At 36.5% G+C, this 12040-nt stretch overlaps 1 protein-coding gene across 4 annotated transcripts in view; it reads right to left on the bottom strand.

Annotated features, from left to right (window-relative positions):
* The window catches only part of TAX1BP1 (Tax1 binding protein 1), a 93702-nt gene that overhangs the window by 66871 nt on the left and 14791 nt on the right, over positions 1 to 12040 (bottom strand). For all 4 annotated transcript variants that reach the window (XM_025993092.2, XM_025993093.2, XM_025993094.2 and 1 more), the window contains exons 3-4: positions 7280 to 7382; positions 2850 to 3037 (exon numbers count right to left, since the gene is read on the bottom strand). In XM_025993092.2, coding sequence (XP_025848877.1) covers positions 2850 to 3037; positions 7280 to 7382 — 291 coding nt within the window. The remainder of the gene's footprint in view (positions 1 to 2849; positions 3038 to 7279; positions 7383 to 12040) is intronic.

Below are 12040 nucleotides of genomic sequence, written 5' to 3'. Positions count from 1 at the left end.
TAAAATAGTAGTAAATAAAATGGTCAATATTTCTCTTAGAACAAGAAGTCTCTGACTCAAACAGGAGAATAATGAAGACTCAAAGGGAAAATTTCACAAAGTAAGCATCATACATTTAACTAAAATAAAATATTTTCCTGGTACAGTCTAAGTTGGCCTTAGGAATCAAAGTCTTGGAATCAAATTCCAAGACTCCAGGGTCTTGGAATCAAAGTGATTAAACTCTATGATGGGGGGGGGGGGGTGGCTCCTGGGTGGCTCAATTGGTTAAGCACCTGCCTTTGCCTCAGGTCATGACTAGGATCCTGGGATCAAGCACCGAATCAGGTTCCTTGCTCAGCAAGGAGCCTGGTTCTCCCATTCCCTCTGCTACTCCCCCTGCTTGTGCTCTTAATTCTCATTCTCTGTCAAATAAATAAATATTTTAAAAGAATAAAAACTCTAAAATGAGTCTTACAAAAGTTGAAGAACTGCAAAATTTTAGTATGACTCTTCTAACAGACCAAATGAAAACATTATGAGTAAATATGCCCTCAAAAAAGAAAACTTTATTCATTAAACTACTTCTATACCTTATTTTTTAAAAAACACCTTTTGGCTCTTAACTTTCTGGCAGCTTAACAGTAAAAATGTATCTTGACATAGTGCAATAGAAACATTATGAAAGAACCTACTTTTCCTAGTGATTCATTTAATTGGCACATACTTTCTGAAGAGTTTACTAAATCTTGAGGAGGAATTTTAAAAAGGAATTCAAATTAGATAAAAATATATACAAGTCTAATTCCTGCCTCCGATTGTGTAATTTGAAATCTTTTAAGCACTCAAAAGTTAAAATTTTATAATTAGCACTCATCATCTAAACTCACTGATTAAATTAATGTTTCACGCTATTTATCTCCCTTTATCACTTCTTTAGTTTTTGTTGTTTTTTGCTAAACCGACTGCAGCTGCACACACTTCATCCCTAAATACTTACAGCAAACTTTATCTCCTAGTAAGGAGACTCTCCTTTTCAACCACTACTCTCACAAATAAGAAAATTCACAATAGTTTAACATCCAATGGATAGTTCATAGTTCTGTATATTCCCACTATCCTCAAAATACCTATTTTTTTAAATTCTAAGATCCAATCAAGGTTCACACATAAAATGATTAATAAGACATAACCCTTCAATGTCAGGGCCACAAATGTCTTATACTTGTACTAATTTTGTGCAGTTTTAGATAAAATCATTAAAGAATTTGATGTGGAAAATTTTAGACACATCAAAAAATTGATCAAAATATAAAAATATTTTATCTCAGCACCTAAGAGACAGCAACTTAAATTTTCCTTATGAAGTACCTCTTATGAATAGGAAGAAGTGCAATGAATTACACAACATCCCAATTAACTTAGAGAAGAAATATAAGAAAGATATTATATTATAAATGCCTAAATGTTGTTTTCTGGTTTCTTTTTTTTGGTTGGAGGCCCTGAAATCAGGGTGGTCTAATAAGTATTTAAAATGCTGCAATATAAATGCTAACTGGATTCTTTTTAAGAGATGGGCTTGTTTCACTGTCTTTGACTAGTATTCAAATACCAGGCTAAAAACCTTGATCATCAGGCAGTTGTCACCACAAAATGCTTAGTCACCCTATAAAAGTTACATTTCTTTATTTAAGATAAGAAAGGAATTTCTAGAAGGGGAAGGGAAGATACAGAAGAATTCACAATAAAAAATGATTGGTTCCTTCTAACCTTCTTAGTTCGACTATCTAATAAAAATATTAGATCTATGACCTCATCTTTTCTCTCTAGGCTCATTTTTGAAGATAAATAAAATCAAAGCTATAAAATATTTACGTATAAAAATCCACCTATTAAATACAAATGTAAATTAACCAAAAATATATACTGAACCAATTAAGCTGTTTTTCACAGAAATTCAAATGTAACATTCTACTTTAAGTTTAAAAATACTGAAATCTTGAAAAAAGAATGTTCTATCTTTTCCCTTCAAAAATCACTAAAATTTAAAACATAAGTCATTATTCGACCATCTACACAGTAAATTTCTATTAGAGCCAATGCAAAGCCTCCTAAACAGCCAATTAAAAAAATATATAAGAAGCTTTTCACCTTTTCTCTTTAAATTATGGCTAATCCAGGATATTCACTTGATAAAATGAACAAGGAAATCATTCTAAAAATGCTCAACCTAAAATGAGACTGGAAAGTTCCCTGATTCACTGCCATACTTGGGATAGAGCATACTTAGTGAAATGAAGTTCATATCCAATTACGGTTGGATTTATTACTTTACACCACCTTCGGCCCCCCCTCCCCCAAAATCTGTACTACTTTACAATCAATGGATTAGGGACCCCTGGGTGGCTCAGCTGTTGGGTGTCTGCCTTTAGCTCAGGGCCTGATACTGGGATCAGGGACTGAGTCTTACATCCGACTCCCTGCAGGGAGCCTGCTTCATCCTCTGCCTGTGTCTCTGCCTCTCTCTCTCTGTCTCTCATGAATAAATAGATAAATCTTTAAAAAAACAAAAACAATCAATGGATTAGGCAACCACTAAAGAAGAAAAGTTAGGGTAAGGTAAAATTAGGAAAGTTTAACTCAAAGCTATCTACTACACATCTGCTATGCACAAAATACCGATAGGCCCTAGGGACAGTCCCTGCCAGTGAAATCAATAACCTGACAAGAAGAAATTTAAAACACTCTAAGTTTACCATCTTAGTTAAAAACCACTTGATGTTCGGGTTATTTTCTTGAATTTTTTAAATGCCAACATAAGCTCTGTTCTTAAATTATCTATAAATGATTAGCTCACTATTGGTACCAACCTCAAGAAGGCCAGCTTTTGTGGTAACCACCAACATGTCAGAATTTCCTTCATCTTCCATAGTAAGTAACTCTTCAACCGGAGAAGCAGCTCGAAACTGGAAAGGTGTACTTGCTCCACGAATCTCACCCTTATGGGTAACATAGCAGAACTGATAAAATTCTCCATCATCATTTGGAAGGTAATAACCTAGAAGGAAGTTAACAAAAAAAATTATTAAACTTAAAAAGACAATTAAATGCCATATGGGATTTTGGATTGGATTCAGGAACAGGGAGGAAAAAAAATCGCTGGAAACAATAAAATTTTAATAAGGTTTATTTTTTTTAATTTTTATTTATTTATGATAGTCACAGAAAGAGAGAGAGAGGCAGAGACACAGGCAGAGGGAGAAGCAGGCTCCATGCACCGGGAGCCCGACGTAGGATTCGATCCCGGGTCTCCAGGATCACGCCCTGGGCCAAAGGCAGGCGCTAAACCGCTGCGCCACCCAAGGATCCCCTTTAATAAGGTTTATACTTTAGTCACTACTATTGTACCAATGTTAAATTGCTGGTTTTTAAAATAATGTACTATGTAAAATGTTAACATTAAGGAAAGCTGAACAATGGGTATACAAAAATTCTGTGTACTATTTTTGGAACTTTACATCCAAAATTATTTCAAAATATAAAGTTTTATAAGAGTAACACAGGGGCACCTAGGTGGCTTAGTCATTTAAGTATCTGATGATTCTTGATTTCAGGGTGGTGAGATACAAGCCCTACAGTAGGTGTGGAGTCTGCTTGGGGTTCTCTCTCCCTCTCTCCTTACTGCCCCCTCCCTGTGGCCATCCTACCCCTTCTGTTCTTTTATTTTTTTTATTTTTTTATTTTTTCCCCTTCTGTTCTTTTAAAAAAAAAAAGTAGGGGGAAGGCACCTGGGTGGTTCAGTGGGCTCAGGTCATGATCCCAGAGTCCTGGGATCAAGTCCCACATCAGGATCCCCACTCAGTGGGGAGCCTGCCTGCTGCTCCCCAGGCTTGTGTTCTCTAATAAATAAAATCTTAAAAAAAAAAAAATGACATGGGGTAGATTTGGTAACATACTTTTTGTTTTTAAAACCCCATCCTCCTATCACGTACAACTAAATTTATTAAGCCATGGCTGAGTGTAACTTCATAAATAGCCACTAGACTTATTTTTAAATAAGTAGAAAAATACATATGCTCTGACTAATCGGCTCTGGTATCATGACATTAAAAATTCTACAAACTAGATATTCAAGGTCTGATAAATCTCACAAAAATAATCCACTAAAAAGGGACACCTGGGTGGCTCAGCAGTTGAGCATCTGCCTTCAGCTCAGGTCATCATCCCGGGACCCCAGGATCAAGTCCTGGATCAGGCTCCATGCAGGGAGCCTGCTTCTCCTTCTGCCTATGTCTCTGTGTCTCTCATGAATAAATTTAAATAAAATCTTAAAAAATAATCCACTAAGAAATGGTTCAAATTCCATTTGAGATACAAGACATAGATATTCAAAGTTGCAATTTAAAGCTATCTAGAGGGGATCCCTGAGTGGCGCAGCGGTTTAGTGCCTGCCTTTGGCCCAGGGCACGATCTTGGAGACCTGGGATCGAGTCCCACATCGGGCTCCCGGTGCATGGAGCCTGCTTCTCCCTCTGCCTGTGTCTCTGCCTCTCTGTCTCTCTCTCAATCTGTGACTATCATAAATAAAAAAAATTTTTTTTAATTTTTTTTTAAAATAAAGCTATCTAGAAAAATCTCTCATCAGAGTAATAGCATTGAAAATAAAATAGAAAAGCAACCAAATTACAAGGGTCTATATAGGAGAATTACATGTACGTATTTTTGTTAGTTGCTCTGAGTTTTGCATTTCAAGACTCGTGACTCATAACAAAATGAGGAAAGCAATTCTGGATTATGCTTATAATCTCTTCTAGCTCTAATACTGTATAACTAAGTTTTTCAAGAATCTGACTTTGTTTTTTTAAGATTTTATTTATTCATGAGACACACAGAGATACAGGCAGAGAGAGGCAGGCTTCCTGCAGTGAGCCTGATACAGGACTCGATCCCAGGACTCCGGGATCAAAACCTGAGCCAAGCACACAGGCGCTCAACCACTGAGCCATCCAGGTGCCTCCTGACCTCTTTATATAACAGATGAGTTCTAGGCAGGCAGAAGCGTTTAATCTCTGAATTTCAAAGTAAAAACTAACGTGAATTTTTTAAAACTTGGAAAAGTTACTGCATTTATGTTTACCTGTCATGAAAATATTCTTAAAAGTATAAACAAACTGGATGCTTTTTATTTATATTTTATTCATTCATGAGAGACACACAGAGAGAGAGGCAGAGACACAGGCAGACGGAGAAGCAGGTTTCATGCAGGAAGCCCCATGCAGGACTTGATCCCGAGGGGTCTCCAAGATCACTCCCCGGGCTGAAGATAGCACTAAACCACTGAGCCACCCCCCAGGCTGCCCGCCCTTTTCTTTAACTGCTTTTAAACTTCTCAGTAAATCACTAGTGAAGTCTATAAAACACTATAAAAAATTCAGTAAGTTAATTTAAGAAAATTAATCACATTAAAAATGATTGGAAATAAACCCACAAGTTTTAAGAAAGAAATATCTGGAGCACCTGGGTGGATTTGTCAGTTAAGCATCCTGACTTCCAGTTCAGGTCATGATCTCAGGGTCCTGAAGTCCTGAGACCCTAAGTCGGGCTCTCTCCTCAACAGGGAGTCTAGTCTGCTTGTCCCTCTGCCTCTCTCCCACCCCCTGGTTCATGCACACGTTTGTACACTTTCTCTCAAATATTTTTAAAAAAAAATATCTTAACAAAATCATTTCAAACATATACATTTGAATTTGATTATCTTTTAACTCATAGCCTTTTTTTAGATAAACTATATAATTTACATCATTTCTTAATCCATAGAACGTTATGAGGACCTAAATCTTGGCCTATATTACAGTATAAATTTTATCCTCTGAATGTTTCTTGACATAGTACATTATAGAATTTTTTTTATATGCTAGTTCCACGTGGTCACATTGCCAACTGATTTTCACATCAAACATATATAAACCTCAGAATAAAGTTTTTTTGAAAAACAAACCACCAAAATCAAAACACTGCCAACACCAAATGCTGGCAAAGATGCAGAGGAATAAGAACTCTCACTCAATACTGATGGGAATGCCAAATGATATTATCACTCTGGAAAACAGTTTGGTGGTCTCTTACAAAACTAAACATACCAGGACGCCTGGGTGGCTCAGCAGTTGAGCATCTGCCTTTGGCTCAGGGCATGATCCTGGAGTCCCAGGACCTGGTCCCACATCAGGCTCCCTGCATGAAGCCTGCTTCTCCCTCTATGTCTCTCATGAATAAATAAGTAAAATCTTTAAAAAAAAAAAAAAAAAAAAAAAAAACCTAAACATACCATACCATCCAGCAATTATACTCATTGGTATTTACCCAAATGAATGGAAACTCTACATGCATACAAAAACCTGTGAATGACTGTTTATAGCTTTATTCACAATTAACAAAACTTCTTTTAATATACAAACGATTAAACTATTCAATAGAATATAACTGCTTCCTCTGCAGTTCTCTGCATTTTATGTGCATTACAATATCATACTGATATAGCATTCACTGGCTTCAACAGACCAAAAAGAATCCACAGAATAAACAAGGCTAAGAATTTCCTTTAATATAATCCAAAATCAGTGCAATTATAATAGAAAGATCACTCTGAAGCAAATTCTGTGATATAAAGCACTTTTTTTTAACTTTGTATATAAAGCCAAGCTAAGAACAAATTTTATATTTACTGACTTACACCTATTTTAAAAGCAACTGCTCAGGATCCCTGGGTGGCTCAGCAGTTGAGTGCCTGCCTTCAGCCCAGGACGTGATCCCGGAGACCCTGGATCAAATCCCACCGTCAGGCTCCCTGCATGGAGCCTGCTTCTCCCTCTGCCTGTGTTGCCCCTCCCCCATCTCTCATAAATAAAATATTAATAAATAAATAAATAAAATAAAAGCAACTGCTCTATAAATTCAATAATCATTGTGGTTTTCATACTGAATTATTTTTCTCACTCTAATTTGTTACATTATTCTAATATCAGTAACAGTTTTCTCATTTGAAAAAAAAAAAAAAAAATCCACAGTAAGGATCCGGAATGAAACTAACTCTTCAATGAAAAGCAAAAAGCCTTTTAATATCCACAAAAAATATGTATCGTACACTACATATTTACATTCTTGTGACTTCTGCTAAACAAACATACGAATTAATTCAACTTTGGTATGTTGGACATGCCCAAGTAGACCATCACGATGGAGAGCAACATTTTTAATGGCAAGAAAACATCAAATTTCATCAAGTTGTTTTCAGTTCTCTCACCTTGAAATGCTAATACACAATTAACTGTTGATCCTTCTACGTAATGTTCAGGCATAGGAGACCATAAAAATGTGTAATAATCACGAGCAGTACTCCATCCAACCTAAAGGAAAATAACAAAAACATAGAGATTCTAAGTATTTTAATATTTAGAATCTTATAGCGTATTTTTTTACTGCATCCTAAAGTTATAACATGTGTTACTATGTTTACAAATCATTGCATATTTTAACAAGCATGTCAAATTTTTATTATTTTTATTAAGCTATAACCTAATGTTATAAAAATCTGAATTGAACAGTAGAATTTCTATTATGTATTAAAAATACAATCTGATACCCAATTTCTCAAGGAAAATCTTAGTATGTACATGATCAAATAACAACTTATATTTCTTACATTTCCCTTAAAATCTGATTTCACTAAGCATAAAGGCTTTTTTCTTTTTTAAGCAGGGCTCAAACTCATGACCCAGACCTAAGCTGAGATCAAGAGTTGGACACTTAACTGAGCCACCCAAGTGCCCCCTCACTAAACGTAAGTTTGTAAAACTTACTATTTTAGTCTCAAAATTCAGTGTATTTAGATTTTCCTCTCCACCTTAAACGTGGTAACTAAACTTCACTAATCTCTCATACCAATTCTTAACTGCAGCCAATTGATAAATTTTGTAAAAAGTCCTTTGTTACCAAGATATTTATATATATTCAAATAGAAAACCTATGCTCCACCTATATCTAAAACATTTTCAACTTGGAACACCTGCGTGGCTCAGTCAGTTAAGCATCTGCCTTCGGCTCAGGTCATGATCTCCTGGTCCTGGGATTGAGCCCCATATTGGGCTCCCTACTCAGCGGGGAGTCTGCTTCTCGCCCTCTCTCCCACTGCCCCTCCCCACTGCTGGTTCTCTCAAATAAAAAAAAAAAAATTTCAACTTACTATACAAACAGATTCAGTCTGTATTTTCTAGATGGACTATACTGTGCTAAATACTGAACATTAGAGATGTTTAAAACAGGTACACACAAAATTCGTTTTATTGTGCTTCACAGATACTGATTTTGTTTCATTTTGTTTTACATAGTGAAGGTTTGGGATAACCTAGAATCAAGTCTATCAGAACCATGTTCCCAACAGCATTTGCTCACCTCACAACTCTATCACAATTTGGTAATTCTCTGAATATTTCAAACTTTTTCAACATTATTATAATTGCTATGGTGATCTATAACCAGTGATCTTAGATGTTACTATTATTATAATTGTTTTGGAGGTTCACAAACCACACCCATATAAGACGATGAACTTAATATATATGCTTTGCTCCACCAACTGGCCATTACCTTATCTTTCTCCTCAGGCCTCCCTATTCTCTGACACCCAACAAAATTGAAATTAGGCCTCAAAGTCTTCCCAAAGTCATACCTCTCACTCTTAAAATCTAGAGTTTTAATGTATCCTCTCAATCTTAAAATCTTAAAAGCTAGAAATGAATGATTAAGCTTAATGAGAAAGGGATATCAAAAGCCAAGAAAAGGGGATCCCTCGGTGGCGCAGTGGTTTGGCGCCTGCCTTTGGCCCAGGACGCGATCCTGGAGACCTGGGATCAAATCCCACGTCGGGCTCCCGGTGCATGGAGCCTGCTTCTCCCTCTGCCTGTGTCTCTGCCTCTCTCTCTCTCTGTGTGTGTGTGTGTGTGTGTGACTATCATAAATAAATTTTAAAAATATTTTAAAAAATATTTTAAAAAAGCCAAGAAAAGCTGAAAGCTAAGTGTCTTGCACCCAACAGCCAAATTAAAAATGCAAAGGAAAGGTTCTTGAAGGAAATAAAAGTGCTACTCCAATGAACACATGAAGGATAAAAAGCCAAACAGTCTTATTGCTGATATGAATAAAGTCTTAGTGGTCTGGAGAGATCAAATCAGTCACAATACTCTCTCAAGCCAAAGCCTAATCCAGGGAAAGGCCCTAACCTATCTTCAATTCTATTAAGCCTGAGAAAAGTGAAGAAGCTGCAGAAAAGTTTGAAGCTAGCAAAGGTTGGTTTGTGAGATTTATACAAAAAAGCACGTCCATAATATAAAAGTGCAAAGCGAAACAGCAAGTATTAATGTAAAAGCTGTGGTAGCCAAGTTACCAAGAAGATCTAGATAATAAATGAAGGTGGCTACACTAGAAACAATAGATTTTCAATGTAGATAAAACAGCCTTATATTGGAAGAAGAAGCCATCTAAGACTTCATAGCTAGAGGGAAAAGTCAATGCCTGGCTTAAAAGGACAGGCTGACTCTCGCTAAAGGGCCAATGCAGCTGGCAATTTTAAGTTGAAGCCAAAGCTCATTTACCATCTCAAAAATCCCAGGTCCCTTAAGAATTATGCTAAATCTACTCTGCCTGTGCTCTATAAATGGAACAAAGCCTGTATGACGGCACATCTGTCTACAACATAATTTACTAAATATTTTAAGCCCACTGTTGAGATCTACCACTCAGAAAAAAAGATTCCTTTCAAAATCCTACTGCTCATTCACAAAGCAGCTGTTTACTCAAGACTGCTGATGGAGAGATACAACGTTAATGCTGTTTTCATGCCTGCTAACACAATATCCATTCTGCAGCCCACAGATCAAGAGTAATTACGACCTGCAAGTCTTACTATTTAAGAAATACATTTTGTAAGGCTATAGCTGCCATAGGCAGTGATTCCTCAGATGGCTCTAGCCAAAGCTAAAAACCATCTGGAAAGAATCACCATTCTAGATGCCATTAAGAACATTCACAATTCATGGGAACAGATCAAAACATCATCAACAGAAGTTGTAAGAAGCTCATTTCAGCCTTCATGGATGACCTGAAGGGGTTTAAGACTTCGGTGGAGGGAAGGAACTCCAGAGGTGGTAGAAACAGCAAGAGAACTAGAATTAGAAGTGGAGCCTGAAGCTGTGACTGAATTGTTGCAATCTCATGATAAAACATAAAACACATGAAAAGTTGCTTCTTATGGATGAGCAAAGATTCCTTGAGATGGAATCTACCCCTGGTGAAAATGCTATGAAGATTCTTGAAATGACACCAGAAGATTTGGAATATTACAGAAACTTCATTTACAAAACAGCAACAGGGTATGAGAGGACTAACTCCAATTTTGAAAAAAGTTCTGTGTGTAAAATGTTATGGAAAAATCATTCATGAAAGATCAATGGATATGATAAACTTCATTATTTTCCTATTTCTCTCTTTTTTAAGTAAACTCTACCCCAATGTGAGGTTCAAACTCATCACCCTGAAATCAAAAGTCACATGCTCCACTGACTGAGCCAACCGGACACTCATTTTGTTGTCTTATTTTAAGAAAATGCCACAGCCAACTCAACTTTCAGCAACCACCACCCTGACCAGTCAGCAGCTATCAACCATCAAGGCATGACCACTAAAAAGATTATAAATTGCTGAAAGCTCAGATGATGGTTAGCATTTTTTAGCAATAAAGTATTTTTTTGTTTTTAATAAAGTATTTTTTAATTAAGGAATATACACTGGTTTTTATAAGCATACTGCTATTACACACTTAATAGACTACAATAAGTGTGAACTTTATATGCACTGGGTAACCAAAAAAATCATGCTCACTTCACTGTGGTGGTCTGGAACCCAACCTGTAAAATCTCTAAGGTATGCCTGTACTAGATACCCATTTGCAGATAAGAAAGATGTAGAAGAAAATTATGCATCATCCACAGGTTTAGATTATGCATACATTCTACAACTCTAATAAGCCTAGGATCAGATTACAGAACGTTGAAACTAAAAGAATATTGGCAATCTTTATTCTCTAAAGGAGTGCTTTCAAACTGTAGGTCACAACCCAATATGAAGTAGTAATATCGGGGAGTGGCTCAAAGTTTTAGCGCCACTTTCGGCCCAGGGTGTGATCCTGGAGACCCGGGATTGAGTTCATGGGGCTCCCTGCATGGGGCCGGCTTCTCCCGCCGCCTGTGTCTCTGTCTCTTTCTCTCTGGTGCACTCTCATGAATAAATAAAGTCTTAAAAAAAAAAAAAAAAAAAGGAAGTGGCAATATCAATTTTGTGGTTCTCACCCTCATTTATTTTTTAATTATATAGAATTAGAGAATATCAGTGCATGAAGGGTAAATAATGCTTCTTGAAAATCTGCTTCAGGAATACTTGTGCGTGACTTCCTGCTAGGTCAAATCACAGAATTTTTCTTTCTTTATGTTGGTCAGCTAAAACCATTTGAAAACATATGAAAGACACTATTCATCTCTTTATAGATGAGAAGCTTGAGGAACCCATGATGCAATCTACCTCACTTAAGGCTGTTATTTTTTTCTCTCAGAATTGTTAAAAGGATTAAATTAGATGATGAACATAAAAGCAATACCCAGCAGAGTGCCTGACCCACAGTAAGCACTCCATAAACAGTTTTTGCAAGCACAGTATATTATAGTGATTAAGAGCATAGGAAGTAAGGTCAGACTGCCAGAAAAGATCACTTACTAGCTATATGACTTCAGAAGTTATTTCTGTTCCTTCCTCCTTAAAATGGAGATAACAATCTCAAAGGGCTGTGTAATAAATATGATAATCGCTATAAAGAAATCAGCAGTGCTGAAGCACATTAGTATTCATTAAATGTTACCATTAACACCCAAGGACACGCAGCCTATTAGGAATAGTGATCTTGATTCTATGATGTTCTCTCCCTCATTTCAGATCCCACCAATGCTTCACCATCTCC

The sequence above is a fragment of the Vulpes vulpes genome, chromosome 7 (genome assembly GCF_048418805.1).
Source record: "Vulpes vulpes isolate BD-2025 chromosome 7, VulVul3, whole genome shotgun sequence".
NCBI classification, from domain to species: Eukaryota; Metazoa; Chordata; class Mammalia; order Carnivora; family Canidae; genus Vulpes; species Vulpes vulpes.
Note: the sequence above shows the minus strand (reverse complement) of the source record. Positions and strands in the feature narration are given on the sequence as shown.